The sequence below is a fragment of the Melanerpes formicivorus genome, unplaced genomic scaffold (genome assembly GCF_026170545.1).
Source record: "Melanerpes formicivorus ecotype bairdi unplaced genomic scaffold, bMelFor1.0.p_v2 SCAF_4, whole genome shotgun sequence".
Taxonomy (NCBI): Eukaryota; Metazoa; Chordata; class Aves; order Piciformes; family Picidae; genus Melanerpes; species Melanerpes formicivorus.
The window spans coordinates 6,784,357-6,802,007 of NW_027142356.1; the positions used below are offsets into that span (position 1 = coordinate 6,784,357).

General features: G+C 40.1%; 1 protein-coding gene across 5 annotated transcripts in view; it reads left to right on the top strand.

The window, feature by feature from the left end:
* Positions 1-17,651, top strand: part of BANK1 (B cell scaffold protein with ankyrin repeats 1) — a 177,887-nt gene that overhangs the window by 49,862 nt on the left and 110,374 nt on the right. For all 5 annotated transcript variants that reach the window (XR_010987181.1, XM_068136822.1, XM_068136824.1 and 2 more), the window contains 4 exons: positions 2,858-3,006; positions 4,136-4,274; positions 6,356-6,498; positions 13,963-14,083. Coding sequence is in view for 4 of the 5 variants with exons in the window: in XM_068136822.1 (XP_067992923.1) it covers positions 2,858-3,006; positions 4,136-4,274; positions 6,356-6,498; positions 13,963-14,083 (552 nt within the window). In the remaining variant the exon portion in view is untranslated. The remainder of the gene's footprint in view (positions 1-2,857; positions 3,007-4,135; positions 4,275-6,355; positions 6,499-13,962; positions 14,084-17,651) is intronic.

Consider the following 17,651-nt stretch of genomic DNA (forward strand, 5'->3'; position numbering starts at 1 on the left):
CTGCCCATGGAAGTGGTGGAGTCACCATCCTTGGAGGTACCTAAAACATCTGTAGTTTGCTGCTGAAGAACATGATTTACTGGTGATTTGACAGTGCTGGGTTAACAACTGGACTTGATGACCTTGGGGTTGTTTTATTTTGTTTGTTTGGGGTGACTGTGGATTTGTTGTGGCTGTGGTTTTGGGGTTTTTTTTGTCTCTTGTTTTTTTCATTTTCTCAGATCTCTCACAATAAGAGCACATTCCAGGGGATGGGAGGGAAGAATTATGTAGATCTCTGCCTTCTTAAGCAAGGCAAGGTGTGGTGGTTTAAGCCTTAACTGGAAGTTAAGAGCTCAGATGGGAGCAAGGCTGAGAATCTCTCCCCCACTCCCCCCTCCTCCCTCCCAACAGAGAGGGAAAAAAAAGGAAGCAGGAAATCCACCAAACAATAATTTGGAGTCAGCTTGGAAGTAGAGAGGTAATGAGTTTTCTTTAAACAATATATATATAACAATAGCAGGTAAGGTTCACAAGGGCAAGGAACAAGGATGGATGGGAGTGGGACAAAGAAGAAGAATACAAAACCAGTCTGTCTCTGAGGAGGCGCAGAGGCAGCAGGGAGAAGGATCAGGCCCGACCATGTGGCAGAGGAGCAGGTGGGCAGCCACAGTAGCTCTCATCCAGGAGAGGCAGGAGCCAAAATGAGAGCTAATAGCTGCAATGTCCTGCTTTTTATACCCTAGCTGGGCAGGGAGGGGGGGAGTGGAACAGACTCAGCTTCGCAGGGGAAAAATGCCCTGCAGGGAGGGCAAAGCACCCACAAGCCCCCCCTGCTTTGTTTTCAGAATGGGGGTTAACCCAGGACACAAGGTTGGTAAGGAAAGGGACCATGCTGTACCAGACAAAGTGGTACATATTGGGGAAATAGAGGCAAGCAAGAAGTGAGAAAAGTAATTGTAAATTACCGGTACTGATGCTGGATGGAAAGAGTTCTGTGCCACATAGGAGCGCTGTGTGGTTTCTATACCTCAGTCACTTGGGAACTGTTGGAAAAATCTCCAGATGGCTGTGGTACTTGCCTGAGCAAAGCCAAAGTGCTGGTGTGCTGTATTCTGCCCAACACTAATTTATATTAATATTCTATGTCCATTTAAGAGGAAAAGATGTGCCTGAAAAGTTATTTGTGTCCTTGAATGTAATTGACTATGAGTGTTCCATAATTTACAGTAGTACAAGATACTGTTGATGTCTCTCAGAATATTTTCTCACCAGCCAGTCAAGACTTTTTAACTCTGAGCTGCTTGGAATGATACCATTAATCTAACTAGGTGACTGCAATATGCTGGGTAATTCTGTGTGATGAAGAGCTGCTGCAGTCCTTTGAGATGGGTGGCAAGAGCATTTTGTACAAGGTAATAGAGTGTCTGGGAAGGAGTCGTAATGATCCAGCTGAGAAGTGTGAAGAATAGCTTTTCTAAAACACAGGCTTGGTCAGAGCTCTGCAGATGCAGTTGTCAGTTCTTTTCTATTTCCTCATTAGAATTCTTTTATTTGGTGAAGGATTTGTTATGGCTCTTGGGCCTTTACCAGTACAGCAACAGAGAAAAGAACCTGCTTGCAAGCTATCTGTGTGACTGATGTAGCGTTTCCAAACCCAGAGTATCCTATACAAAAAAAAGTATGCCTTCAGTCCATTGTTTGTCCATGAAGGAAAGCAAAGACTATGGAGTCTGCATCTGTCAAGGGTTAGGGCTGGGCTGACCACTAAACTAGTGAGAGATGCTCTCTGTGAACCCCTCTCCCCTCCCAAAGGACAAAAGAAAGGGAATAAGGACGAGACTAATGGATTGGAAAAGAGGACTAAAATGAATTTAATGAAAATAATTATAATAAAATATGTAGGAAACCAATATTGAACTCAACTCCTCTGACAACTGGCCCTGTGACAATTAGTCTCCATCACCACTGATGCTGTGGCAGAAGTTCCAGACTGGACCCAGTGGCAGGTGGGAGCTGGACTCAGCAGATGGATCCTGGAACTCATGGATCAGGTTTGGAGGCACAATGGAGAGAGTCCTCCTTGGACACTGGCCATTGAAGAAGAAAAAGAGCCTCATGATCCCTCAGCTTTATACTGAATATGATGTGTATGGAATGGATACCTCATTGGTCACTTTAGGGACGCCTGTCCTGTCTGCTCCTCCCTGCAGGTGCAGCCTTTTACACTGCACCCACTGTGTGGTACACAAGACTTAGCAGTCACCTTGGCCTGAACACCAATCCTTGGTGCAAACTAGAAGCATGGAGCTTTACTACTGCAGGAAGCAGATACTGTCTGTGAAATCATGCCATTAATTTCAGGAAGTGTGGTTACTCAGAGGAGACTCAGCTGAAGAGTAAAATCATTAAATACAGTTGGTTCTGTGATGACCCAAACCAGGACAGTGTCAGAGAAATCAGTCTACTGTCATAGTTAGCTGGTCACAGGTATCACTGTCCTCATATAAATCCTGTAGACAGATGAACTGATGTTGCAAACACATAAGCATATCCTTGCTTACATATAGGGAAAGCAAAAGTGGTAACAATCCCCTTTTATCCCAGTGTATGAGAGTTTGTTCTTCTGAGACCCAGTGTCCCTTTTGGCTTTAGTAAGATGTACCCTATGAGCAGAGCCTGCAGGATCAGAACTTCAGAGACAAGCCCTTTATCAAAGGGGAAAGCTACCACATGAACAGGAATGTTGCCAGGCTTTCATGCAGTGTCCTTAATGTGACTCCAAATGCCATATGAGTACTATGTTGGAGACCACATCACCATGTTTTGTTGACCTGGGATTATTAACAATGTCTTTATTCTGCATTATTTATTTCAGATCACAAGCCTAGCTCAGATGTTAACTTACCAGATGTCAGGGGAGCATCAGAAAAAACAGACCTCAGTTTCAAAACAGAGGTATTTTCTGAAACGTTGGAAACTAACAAGCAGTCAATATTGGTGCTGCCAGGAAGAATACCGTGTGAGGTAAGGCTTTTGAGTGCTGAAATCTCTGGGATAACATTTGGTGGTGTTCTCCTCTTCCTACTGCAGTCTCATTAATGATGTAACAGTTTTGAAAACAAATAGGAGCTAAGGGGCTAAAGTGACAGTGCATCGAGACTGCAGTGGGATTTATTTTGCCTTTGTGTCACATCCACACTGCAGCTAAATTATTTGCAAATAAAATGGTTTTGAGACAGCCTTTGAGGGATTTTAACTCTGTTAGAGTTATTGGACAGGTTGGGTAGATATATTGCAGTTATGTGGGCCTTGTAGTTTAGAGGGAGCATGTAGTCAGGCACTGCTTGAGACGTATGGGTTGTCTGTTGGTAAGAATCCGTGATGAGTACATGCATAGGTGCCCATGCCATGAGTTACATAACAAATGCTTGTATGAGCATATACTTTGGGTTTTAGCTAGGTGAGAAATATTTTTACATGCATATCTGCACTCATATCTGATGGACACAAACATTCATATCTGTTTGTTTTCAGACAGAGCTACTCTGAGAAAATAAATGAGAATGTAAACAGAGAAAGTACAATATCCAGCACTGCGTTCCTTTATGTGATGGCCACAGTCAGATATGGAGGTTGTGGTGCACATGGAATGCCATGGATTTTGCTTGCTATCTGTCATTCAGAGATAACTTTACACATCATCTCATTATTTGGATCAGTACAGATCTAAGGGAGTGATATTCCCTCTGGTTCAGGAGGCAGTAGAGGGGTATTGTCTCACATTACCTGCTGCTCCTGTCTTGACTGTCAGTTCACTGTAAGAGTTCAAGTGAATCTCAAGAATCTGAGGTTCTTATTAGGCTGAATGTCTAGTAAAATGCACTTAAAATTAAACAATTTACCAACATATGCTTTTGAAACACTGTTTAAAAATACTCTTAGCTAACATGAAAAAATGCTACATTAATTGTGTTATTTATGTCAATAAAACGCTAAAGGATAACAGTGAGACAGTGTCATGTTTTGATACTGTGATTTTTCACATGAAGCTGTTGGTAAAGGAACTTTTCTTCCAACTTGTGTTTTCATTTGCATTTTATGCTTTCAGCATAAGTTTCTCAAGGACTAATGGGAACATATTTTAATTTTATAGAACCCTGGTGAAATATTCATTTTGTTGAGAAATGAAATAGATGACGAAACCCTAGAAATTGAATTCATAGCAGATAATCAACAAACTAGGCTACAGCCAGCCTCTTGGAATAAGAGGGTCAAGTACGTGAAAGCCTTAGGTAAGGAAAACATTCTCTGCCTCTGAATAAACAGAAAATGTTGGACTCCCTGCTCTTTTTCTGATAAGTATTTTCACTTCCCCCTATTTCTTAGGTGTTTCCTGTACACAGGTTTTGCACACAGAACGTTTATTAATAATGCTGAGAAACAAGGCCTTTGTGATTTATGGAAACCTGCCTTCTATTAGTTTGGGTTTGTGTGATTAAGTGGCAGGTGGCAGTCTTAAAATGTCATTGATTAGTCACAAATTAAGAGTCTTCAACATTGCTGCCATAAAATGCAAAGCTAATACTCTTTTCCCATTACTCTTTTAACAAAATGTTTCATTTTATATTTAATGCAGTAAATTTGGTGATACTTCCTCTCTGCAATTCTTACCAACCCAGGAAATCCTTTCTTTTCTTTGTTGACATCCGTACCGTTTCACTGTAGAGCTCACCTCTGGTGGTTGTTTTTAACTGCTCCATCCTTAACTAGTTGCCAATAGTTTTGTAGGATATCTGTGCATATTTGAGGGCCACTCCTATGCCTCACTCACCTAGTGGGAGTTAATATTTTTTTTTCAACTGAATATTCAGAGGGGCTGCATTTTGTAAATTCCAAAAGGAACTTAATATAAGTTTATTCTCAAACCATTGCAGTACAACATTAGATAAGAAGAATTATAAATACAGATAGGATGTAGTGTTCAATAGTGGCTCATTGGAGCTACTTGGGTAACTCTTGCCCTGATTTTCATTCCGAACCCTGTCCTGAGAAAATGACCACATGTGGCCTGAGAATTCTTTATCACAGTGATGGTGCAGAAGTGTTCTTGGAGAACTGACTGGAAAGTATATGAGCAACAAGAAACAAATCTGTAACTGGATTTGGAGAAGGAAAGCTGCAATCCTGATTTGCAGATTTTAAAAGGTTCTACCAGAATTACTCTTTGAGAACGTTGTTGATCACGGGAAGGCTTCTAGAGTGGCTGAAGAAATAAATTAGGAGCAGTAAATTGAACGGTATGAAAATTTGCCAGAGGGCTGCAGGTGAAGTTTAGTTTGTTTTCTTATATAATTTGTATTTAGGGCTTCTCTCCATAGGTAATTTTTTGTTTCAAAATTTGATTGATTTATCTTTCCAAATTCAAAAGTTGGAAGTTTGTGAGTACCAGTACCCTTTTTTAATAAGTGTCCAGTTGCTCTGATGTTATAAGAAAAAAAAAAAGTTGGGTTGTTTGAAGGGTGTTTTTTTTGTTAATAGTTTTTTTTGTGCCTGTTTTGTTTGGGGTTTTGTTTGTTTATTTGGTTTTTGGGATTGGGTTTTGGTTTGGGTTTGGGTTTTTTGGGTTTTTTTACTTTGGTTTGTTGGTTGTTTAGTTGTCTTTTTTAAAAGTCTTTAAGGAGCTTCCATTTAAATGATTTGAGGAGATGTTCTATGAATTTAGTTTCTTTGGCCCTATTGCTCTTCTGTGTTTTTCAGGGTTGCTCATTTTTATTAGTTGTCTGTGGGCAGAGTTCGAATGTTTAGAAATGGGTACAGCAGGATGCCTGGCACAGTGAATACTAATGAATTATAAAATGTGCTCATAAATAAGGCTCATGCTGCATACACAGAACAAGTCCTACTTAAGTAACAGACTGCACAAATGCCTGTTTCCTTTGCTTTTACTAGGTAAACAACTGGAATGGAAGTAATTACACTGCAATTTCTGCAGCCTAGTTTGAATCCAGTTTTGAGAACCTTGCCTGAAATGAAGAAAAACTATTTCAGAGAATATTTGTAATATATGATCTTTTCCTTAATTTGTAGGCATAAGGGAGCTGATTATAGGCCATCAATCTATCAATCTGTCAAAAGGAAGTTGGAAATTTGAAGCATACTGTTCTCATCTCCTTTCTAACATGAAACCATACAATAGCTTTGTTTAATACAGATTTACAGATATGTATTTTCTTTGTTCAGCTTTTTAATGCTAGATTGAAAGACCTGGTTAAAAAACTGACTACACTGAATCATCTCTAAAATGCAGATCCAGTTCCTCTGGTCTAGGAATGCAAAATATTTTCAGCTACTGTACTGATTTATGTTTTATAAGATTTTCCTGCTGGCCCTGTATATGTAAATGTCTACTGTGGAGGAGTCATTAAGACCACAGCACGGATTGAGTACTATACTGCACTAGAGGAGATTGAGCACATTTTCAAGAAAGTGGCTGACCCAATAGCTTTCACTTGTCAGGTAAGTTGACTTCTGCATTTATAATACTAATAAAAAAATAATATGAGCCTACATGGGCGAAGAGCTAGGATACAATCTTTTGATTGCACAGCAGTGAGTAATGGCTCAATAACAGGCTCAGGGTTACTGAGGCCTGTCTTTGAAATGTCTAATTACAAGCAAGTCAAGCAAGTGAGAACAATTTCTCTCTCTTCTCTTTTTGTTTAGAGAGCAATATAAACATCTTTTGTGCTGTATATGCCTGTTGAACAACATCTGGCATCACAGAGGATGAAAATAATAACCAGCAGTAGTGATGTCCCTCTCCATTTAAAGTGTTCTTTCCAATGTGATCTAAAACCAATAGAAGCAAATAATCTTAAATCACATTGTATTTGCAAGATTATTATTCATTCACCAGAAAATGGGATTTTTCTGGCATAGCTTATATGTGACACAGTAGGTTGCTATTCATATAGAGTCCCTTTACAGCTGGCGAGTTATCATTCATGTGGTTTTCTGGTTGTGATGCAGACTCTTTGCATATATTTAGGAGAATCCAGGGGTTTATCTGGATTTCAAATCAGCACAGCAGGTTGGAGTGCCAATGGCACATACAAAACAAGAAGAAAAGAAAGCACCTATTAGGACAGAATCACAAGTACTGTTTTTTGGGTGGTGGCTAGGCCAAGCAGACTTGTCATGATGTCTATATTGTAATTGCAAAACCAGAACAAAAATAATAGTCTGTGTTTCCAGTGCAGACAGTCTCATTTTCCTGTGACAAATCTACCTTATCTACCACCTAAGGCATTGCACTCATAACAAAAGGATTAATAAAAAATGATGTATTGCATTATTAGTGTTCTGTTAAAGATGGGGGTAGATTCCTTCCAAGTATAAGTCACTTCTGCTCTAGGAAACCAGGCTGTTGCACAAGAAAAATGGTGCAACTCTAAGTGCAAGAGAGTTCTTAAAATCTATCCATCACTCTTTAGCCTGTGTTTTGAGGCACAGGAAAGTAAGCTTCCAACAGGTTCAATTTAAAATTTTATGCACAAGATAATGATTACAAAATGATAATTAACATGGTAACCTAGATACCTACAACACACCTGGCACTTCCACTGGAGAATTATTTGTGTTATTCAGGAGTCTGACCCTTCATTTCACCAGCATGACTAACATTTAGTAAGACACAGGTGATTCAAATGATATTCAAATACAAAAATAATTCTGTGTAGCGCTGTAGAGCGCACCAGGAAATCAGCTGTAGGGTTCTGACTACCAGGTATGTTTAACCATTTCCTCACTTTTCTGGATAACAAGCAAGGGTTTATGTGAGGAGACGCTGCTTGCTTGCTCTTAATTTTCTTGTTATATCAACTGAAAAATTAATGCCAAGAAAAAAAATTACAATTGGTTAAGTTTTTACAATTCACACAATACCACAGCTGCTCTGTGGGAATGTATGGTAGTGGTGATTCTTTTGTAAGTGTACATAGGTGTTGGAAGATTTATCATCATATTTAATGGTACCTGCTGGGCTGTGAGGTAAGGTACACTGACTGACTAGGTGGCTGAACTATTTCCACAAATGCTTTAAATACTTGAAGCTCACATGTGAACCTGATTTAATGGCAACAGGGTGCATCATAAAGATGCAATTTACAGAGCATGGTTGAACTTGATCTTTACAAATAGTTCATAGACTTGATACTTATTAGAATTCCCATCAAGTAGCAGAAGTACTAGTAACTTTTATTTAACCAGGATCATTAAAACCTTTGAGACTCTCAGCTTATTTGCAAAAGTATCCTGGGGCAACAGTAGTTTATCAATGCAAAGTAACAGTCAAACACAATGGAAAACAATATTAAAATCAAATGGAAAGGCTTACAGCAATTATTTTCAAAGGAAGATCACTCTCTGCTTCAAAGAAGAGTTCAAGATTTTCACAAATGCTTGCATCCTGAGAAGTGCCTCCTTACTCAAATTCGGTGATGAAAGCAAATTGCTACACTAAAGCATACCAAAGACACATTGCTTTGGTAAATTGCTTTCATTGTAATTTCATTGCCAACCTTTCCAGCTACTATGAGATACTGTGGTTGTTGAGATTATTGTTTCCTTCTCCCCTTTGTCCCCCAGTAAAGCCAAAGACATGAACAAAACCCAATAAACAGGCTTACAGCCATCCATTCCTGTTGCTCAGGTCAGTTCTTATATCTTAGTGGGAGACCAACGAAGTGCAGTACCCCTTTTTAGGGAGGAATTAAAGATGAACACTAGCCATCTTTTAGATTAAACATACTCTATAAGATTTTTACAAATTATGATTTTGGGTTAAATTCTTTGGCATATCTGATAGATGGTAATTTTCAGTGTTCCAAATTTGTCTGAATTTAGAAAGCATTTACCAACACCAATGAGTCATCGTAAATAAGTAAAAACCCAAGTGTTTCTTTGCATAATTTTTGAAAGGAATATTTCTAAAAGTGATTTGGGATCATAAGAATTGAACCATAGTGCAGAATTAACTTGATACTGGAACACAGGAGGTGAGTGTCATACATAAAAGCCATACTTTTTTTGGTTCTTTTGCTTTCACATAATTTCTGCATTAAAGAAACTCTCTTGGGGACTTTGTGTTGTTAGAGTAACCCAGTGTACAGACTGATTTGCAGGTTCTTATAATTCAAAATTGGAATTTTTCATATATCATTTTTTTACTTTTCATCAATGCCTTGTTTCAACATTCTGCTAGGTTTACATTCTGTATTGATTTTTCTCTCAGACTTCCAACAAAAAATCCTTTGACAAATGTATTAACGGCAAGAGGAGGGGCAAGGACAGCCTCCACTCCTTAGTGGACATGGAGGGGAATATTGTAACTAAAGATGAGGAAAAGGCAGAGGTACTTAACACATTCTTTACCTCAATTTTGAATAGCAGGATAGGTTGTCTTCCTGACAGCTGGCCTCCTGATCTGGCAGGTGGAGTCAGGGAGCAGTATAGTTCCCCTGTAATTCAAGAGGAAGTAGTTAGAGACACCTGCCTAGCCACTTGGATCCCCCACAAGTCCATGGGACCAGATGAGATCCATCCTAGGGTGCTGAGAGAGCTGGCAGATGAGCTGGCCAAGCCACTCTCCATCATTTTTCAGCAGTCCTGGCTCACTGGAGATGTCCCAGAGGACTGGAAGCTGGCCATCGTGGTGCCCATCCACAAGAAGGGCAAGTTGGACAAGCCAGGGAATTATAGGCCTCTCAGCCTGACCTCAGTGCCAGGCAGGATTATGGAACAGGTCATGTTGAGTGCAATCACACAGCACTTACAGGATGGCCAAGGGATCAGGCCCAGCCAGCATGGATTTAGGAAGGGCAGGTCCTGCCTCATGAACCTGATCTCCTTCTATGCCCAGGTGACCACCTGGTGGATGTGGGGAGGCCTGTGGATATAGTCTACTTGGACCTCAGCAAGGCCTTTGACACTGTCCCCCACAGCAAACTCCTGGCCAAGCTGTCAGCCCTGGCTTGGACTTGGTGCCATGGTTTAGATGATTAGATGGTGTTGGGTGATAGGTTGGACTTGATGATCTCGAAGGTCTTTTCCAACCTGGTTAATTCTATTCTATTCATTCAATTTTTTTAGTGTTGAGTACAGATTCCTTAGGTTTACCCCAAAAACAAACAAACAAAAGAAGGTCATGTCTTCACTGAAATTGGTAGGTGGAGTGACTTAGAATATCTAGATTCAGTAATTCTTTTTGAGCAACTATGATTCTGAGGGACATAGTATGTTAAAGGATGCTTTTATCACATCTAGCAAACAGGATTTCAGTTAAGTGTATATTAATAAAGAAGAATGAAAACAAACTGCAGCCTTTTCTATGAAAACTTGCAAGAAATAGCTATAGGACTTACAAGGTGCTATTAAGTACGTGTCTTTACCTGATCCCCAGAGATACTTCCTCTGAAACTGTTTTTACTATTTCAATCTTCTAAGACACGTCAGCAGCTGTCATTTAAAAATGTTTCTTTTTCTCTAAGTGTGAAATCTCTGCATATTCTATCAGTGGCTAAAATTGTCAGAAACACCTAAGTGATTTTTAAACCTCGCCCATTCTCTTTGGCAGAAGCGATCAGGATGTTGAAACGCATAGAAAGTACTGTCTGATATGTAAGAACAGCTGAAGAAGTTCATTTTATGTAAATGTAACCTCGTTAGCAGTGCTAAAGCCAGGGAGGAATATGTTAATTTACTGGCTGGGTGTGCTGTGTGTCAGTGGTAAGCATTTTCAAGGATTTTTTAGCAGTTTTTAAGGAGCATAGATTCTCTCATTCACAAAAGTAGCGAAGCATGTGCTTGATCTTCTCCTTTTATCGAGGATGTTGCTGAAAGAGACTTCAAAGATCATCCAGATCAAGCTTTGACCCAGCACTGAAGGGTCAATGCTAAACCACTGTCCACACACTGCTTAAACACCTCCAGGGATAGTAACTCCATCACTGCCCTGGGCAGTGGGTTCCAATGTTTGAGAACCCACTCTGTGAAGAAATATTTCCTAGCATCTGGCCTGAACCTTCCCTAGTGCAGCTTGAAACCATTTCCTCTGCTCCTGGTGCCTGCCACCAAGGAGAAGAGGCTACCCCCTCCTTACTCCAACCTGCCTTCAGGCAGTTGAAAGTGAGGATGTCTCCTCTCAGCCTCCTCTTCTCCAAGCTGAACACCCCCAGCTCCCTCAGGTGCTCCTCGTAGGCCATGTGCTCCAGCCCCTTCACCAGCCTCATTGGCTTTCTCTGACCATGCTCCAGCACCTCAATGCCCTTCTTGTAGTGACTGGCCTAGAACTAAGCACAATGCTCAAGGCTGTTTGCATGTGCATTCTGTTGCTCTGAAAAGGGGGAGAGAAAATAGCGATAGTGCTTACACCTGGGGAGGTGCTGATGAGCTCTGACACAGGTGGTAGCACTTGCAGAAGGACCAAGATTGCAGGGTGAAATAGAGAGCACCTGGCCGTGCTTCAGAGAGCATGGGAAGAATTGTCTAGAAACTCACTCACTCAAGTCTGAGTGGCTCCTGGAAAGAACTTACTTGGAAAGGTACAGGGAGAAAATAGTGGGTTTGTTTCTTTTCTGTTGTGTGTTAAGTCTTTGTTCAGATGAAATGTGGGCTTTCTCAAACTCCTGACTGGCTCAGTGTTCTGTGCAGTGTGTTTAACTTTAAATACAGATCTGCTTCTGGCTGCTTCAGCATGATCTTTAGGTAAGTGTTGGTGGAATTTCTTGGGAAGATTTCATGGGCCTATAGAGGGCTGTGTAGGGTGCATCAGAATATGGAAATGCACCATCTGTGAAGTGCTCTGGAGGAGGAATGGGCAGTCAAGTGAAAGCCTTTATACTGAATTATTTCAAAGGAAAGGAAAATTTTGAGGTGGGAAAACTTTAAGAGAGTTGCACTGGTAACTCCACATAAGATATGTGTTGTGCCTGACTTGGAAACCTTAGAAAAGGAGAGGCTGACCACCGTGAGGCAGGCCTGTTAAAGCCTGAGGCATTTAGCTTGAGGTTAGACAATCCAGATTGTGTCTCAGCAGCCTGTAAGAACTGAACCTGATGTGCTCAAGTGTTAAAACTGTTTGTGGCCTTGAAAATTTTGTTGCAAGTTCCTGAATCTGTATGCTTTTCTTGGATCAAGGACTTGTTCCATCTCAGCCTGTGAAAGCTGTTTTATGCCATGTTGAATTTGGTTACTGAGTCTCAAGTAGGAGTTATTAACTCTTATGGTACTCCTCCTGATTTTTGCCTGAATAAAAGGCAGAAGAAAGGATTCTTGCCTCACCTCACATTAGAAAGCAGAGGAGCTTTGTAAGCAAGATTACTCTGAGTGCTTGCTGTGAAGAGACTGTGGGGTGTTTATTTGGCTTTGATATACAAGGCAGCCTGAAATGTATTCTGTCTGAAATTGCTCTAGGCCATCTGCAGGGCAGATGATAAGAGGCAGGTGGTGTTGGGGTGGTCTTTGTTCATCCTCTTTTGAACAGAGAGGGATAGATCGGTAGCAAACTGTGTAAGGGGTGTCCCTGCCATTTCAAATGGATATTAAAAATACTGTTTCAAGAAGTTAGTCTGGAAACCCACCTATATCTTTATTCTCTGTATAGTGGAATTTCTGCTACATGGTTTCTTCAGCAAATACTGGTGGTTTTAAGCCTCTTTCTTTGTGCTGCAGAATCTGCCTAAACACTCACCTGAGCTAGTTCCTCTGTGATTACTTACAGTTGTAAGCTAGTTCTTTGTTACTGTGTTGTCCTCCTCAGGTTTGAGCTCTATGAAGGTAGTATCAATCATGATACCAATTCTAACTGGTTCACTACCTGAGTTTTAATATTATTCACGTAATTTTTAAATCTAATGTGGTAATTCCTGTCAGTGAGGGAATTTGGTAGGTTTAGCATGTCCTGCCTCAATTCACAGTCTAAGCCTTGTCGTCAGGTTAGATCTTTATTTTGAAACAAGCCTTAAAGAGTTTTATTTTTTCCTAGGTGAATTGTGTTGTAATGGTTATTGTTCCAGCTATTGAGAACTAAGTTATGTATTCATAATTACTAACAAATACAAAGAATATAATGTGACAGTACAAAAAGGGTGAACTATGGAAAGAAGTGGCTCACAAGGTACTAAATATTATATGTCATCATCAGTACTGGATGAGCCAGTATTACAGGAAGAAGAAACAATCATATTTTATTATTGGTAACTCACTATCTGCACAAACCTGTCTTCTTATTCTGGGTAGGACTCAGATGAAACTTACATCCTGGTGTGTACTCAACTTTTTCTGATTACATCACATTTACTTTCTTACTCACTTCTAACAACCCTGGGAATTAAACTCCATGTTTCAACACCTTATCCCTCTGTCCTTTTTGCCTCTCAGCATGCCAGACACAGAGTACACTTCAAAGTCTCTGTGCTAAGTGTGTCTGCAGATACTCTCTGCTAGTGATCCCAGAATTGCCTTGACCAGAAGCACTTCACCTGTGGGAGGGCAAACTGTAATGCAGGGCTCTTAAGATGTGAGCAGATGAAATCAGCACCTTCTGAGCACTTCCCTGCTGTAAGACTTGGGATATATTGGTACTTTAATCTGTTAGAACAGTTCCTGGTTATTACACTGAATTGTTTTATCAAGATTGGGAGTTGATAAACACGAATCTTGTCCTTGCCATTCAACCAGAATTTCTTACTTATGGTTGAGCTGACTAACTTATAATACTTGTTTTCCTTCAACTGGATTTTGTTAGGATCCTTTTATATTAGAATATCTATTCTGTAGCCTTCAAAAACTGTGTTGCTCTGAGTTTGCAATAGTACTGTTTCCAGTAATTTGATTCACCAGCACTCTCAGGGGAAAGTTAAAAATACACATGCAACAAATGCACTCTTTTTTTAATATTGTTTATTTGGGGTTTTTTAACAGGCTTTCAAATTCTCTTCTGTAGAGAAGCTGGACAATGTTATGACTTTGCTATTGAAAAGCAAAATACCTGCTTATGAATTCAGCCCATTCCAAAGTGAAGAAAAGCAGCATCAACAAGCTAGTGAGTCACTTCTAGTATGCTTTTTTTTAACTGTTGCTATGGTTATTACTTATAAATGTTAATGAGATAATTGTTAAGCCACTAGGGAGATGGAGGCATCCACAATGAAGAAAACATAAGCAGGACAAATGGGAAAAAGAATTCTGTAAATCATTCCTTTGTGACTCAGTACTACATATTTATACTTGTGTGGATGTTTGGTCAGCTTTGGGCTAACTGCAGATTGACAACTTCACAGCTGAGCAAACTTATACCTGTGAAGAAAACTGGTAGTAAGAGACACTAAGGGATGCCTGTATGTTGTGTATTTTTTTTTATTAATAGCTCTCCTGTCATACAATTAAAACTTCATTTTCTCAAAGTTTGATGGCATAAGAGAACTGGAAAGATTTCTCTATCTGAAGGGAATGGATAACTACTTGGAACTGCACTGAACTTCTCCATTCAGTTCTGTGCACTTTATTTTCATTACTTCTAGCCAAAAGACATTTTTTTTTTTTTAAAGGCATCCCAGTAACTTTAACTAGAACTTGTCTGTGATGTAAACATACTATATGCACAATTTAGTAGTGTATCCACAGAAGCAACTGCTCAGTACCAAATGGAAGGTCTTGACTGACATCATTAACCCCATATTAGGTATTCAAATTGGTTCACGCTAAACCAAGAGCGTGATTATTTAGCTTGTGTTTTGAAAACATCATTGTAATGCTCTTCCAGGCGTGTGTTAGACCAGCTTTTCTAAGCGACTTTTGGGGAAAAACAAAAGGCAAGACAATGTGTTTCCATTTAAAATACTTAAAGATGCATTTGAGTTGTTTTCCTGACTCCTGTTTTGTGTACCCAGGCTATGGTTTTGAAAGAAAATAAGCTTGTTACGATCAAGTACAGTATAACACTTACTAGTCATGACTAAATAGAATAAGTTTTGCAAGTAGCTTTACTGTGATCACTATCATGTTTCCTTGCTTTTTCAGTAAGTTTTTTTGGATGGTGGGGATCACCCTTCTGTACTAGATAAACAGATTCCATTTGTATTCTAAACCAGAGCTTAAATGTGAGTCTGTTAGAGAAAGCAGGCAAGTAGAGCTTTAAGTGAGGCACTTGTACTTGATGTATTCTTGTATGGAGCTGCAGGATGTGTATAAGACACATTTAAGAGTCATTCCCAGTGTGAAGTGGGACCTCTCCAGAAGGCCTGTGCAGTTCAAAAGGAAGCTGACAGCTTGTAAGCTTGAGCCAAATAGCCACCTTGTTAAAATGAACTGGTTTGGTGTGATGCAACAGGAAAGTACAAAGTTAGATGCCTAGATCCTTCATGAAAGGAAGATATGACTGCAGAGCACTTAGAGTAAGTTATGTGAAGCCATGTCCTTGACTCCCTATAAGAGCATCTCCAACAGGTGTTAGATATATCAGGTTTAATAGAAGATTTGCAATTCCTTGTTCAGCCATTTTGATAGCATTTTATTCCAAGAACCATTTTTTTCTTCCACAGAGAAAATGTGAAATAAAAACTGAAAAATGAGAATGAAAACTAGTTAAACAGTGTTGGGAAGGAAATGAAGCTATCAGAAGAAAGGCTTTTTAACACTGAGATCAGTTATTCTTGTCTCTCTGAACATCAGGCAGCCTTAATTTCATAATTCCTCTGTATGCTCCCTTTCCTTAGTGGTCAAAATAGTCTAATTTATGCCAAAAATCCAGCTGTCTGTTTCCAGATGCTTTGCATTGAGACAGACATGGTTGAAATAAAGGCAGGTTGGTAAGTTATAGTAAAGAAACTTTTTAACTTAGCAGTGACTACCTGTATGTGATTGTGTGGGATTCCTGCCTACTTCCAAACTTTGCTTCTAAAACCTTCAGTGCCCATCAAACTTAATAAAGCCTGTGGTCTGACCTTGTATCAAATACTTGAAGGCCTGTGGCCAGTGGTGTTCCCCAGGGACTGGTATTGGGTCCAGTTTTGTTCAGTATCTTTATCAACTACCTGGATGAGGAGATTGAGAGTACCCTCAGCAAGTTCACTGATGATACAAAACTGGGGGGGATGGGGTGGGGGTTGGCTGACACCTGTCAGGCTGTGCAGCCATCCAACGAGATCCAGACAGGCTGGAGAGCTGGGTGCAGGCAAACCCCATGAAGTTCTATAAAGACAAGTGCAGGGTCCTGCATCTGTGAAGGAATAACAACATATACCAGTACAGGTCAGGGGCTGCCTTGCTGGAAAGCAGCTCCACAGAGAAAGACCTTGGAGTGCTAGCGAACAGCAAGTTCTACATGGGACAGCAATGTGCCCTGGTGGCCAAGAAAGCAAATGGTATCCTAGGATGCATCAAGAAGGCTGTCCAGCAGATTTAGGGAAGTTCTTCTCCCTCTGTACTCTGCCCTGGTGAGACCACACCTGGAATGGAATACTGTGTCCAGTTTTGGGCTCCCCAGCTCAAGAAAGACAAAGAACTGCTGGAAAGAATTCAATGGAGAGCCATGAAGGTGATTCAGGGACTTGAGCTTTTCCCCTGTGAAGAGAGACTGAGATCCCTGGGGCTATTTAATCTTGAAGAGAAGACTGAGGGGATCTCATCAATGTCTAGAAATATCTGAGGTATGGGTGTCAAGTGGATAGGGCAAGCTCTTTTTGTTGGTGCACAGTAATAAGACAAGGAACAACAGGTTCAAACTTGAACATATAAGATTTTACCTCAACATGAGGAGAAACTTCTTTACTGTGAAGGTGACAGAGCACTGGAACAGGCTGCGCAAAGAGGTTGTGGAGTTGTCTTCTCTGGAGACTCCAAACCCACCTGGATGCACTCCTGTGCAGACTACCCTGGGTGATCCTGCTTTGGCAGGGGAGTTGGACTCAATGATCTCTAGAGGTCCCTTCCAACCTCTAATATACTGTGGTACTGTGAAATGCTTAGTTCATAGTGCTTTGAATATGTAATTTTCCTCCAAAAGCTGGAGTGGGTTTTTTGTGCATTTAGCATCTAATGGACTGTAGTTAATCTCCTGGGTTTCTAGGCTGTGTGCAACAGCTTCAGCTTTATTATAATACCTCTACCCAACCATGGATGCTTTTCCCAGAAGCTGGAATTTTCCCAAGTGAAGATGTGCTACTTTCAACCTAAACACTAAAAGAAGTTTAAATCTTTTTAAACCTTATCCTTTGGAGTCATTACTCCAGTCATTGGCATGACTACAAGAGGTCACTCTTGCAGCTTGAGGTATAGATAGGAAACCTTTCTTGATGTGTTTTTATGCTGATGCTAATTAAAAAGTTAAAGTATGCTGGCATACAGCTAATGAACTGCTGTACTTGAGAGCTCTCAATATTAACTCCAAATGAGCAAATAATGAAGACCTCTAATTTTGTTGGATAACTAACAAATTGCATGGTCTGACTTCTCACAAAGTGTGTGTGTGATTAAAAACTCAGGAGCATAAAACAAAATTTAATAGGGGAAAAAAATGCATGTGATACAGAGATAAATGCTATGTGATGCTTGCCTCTATTCACTGTGGTTTAGATTGAGACATCACTGCATCCATGATGCTTCCATAGGTT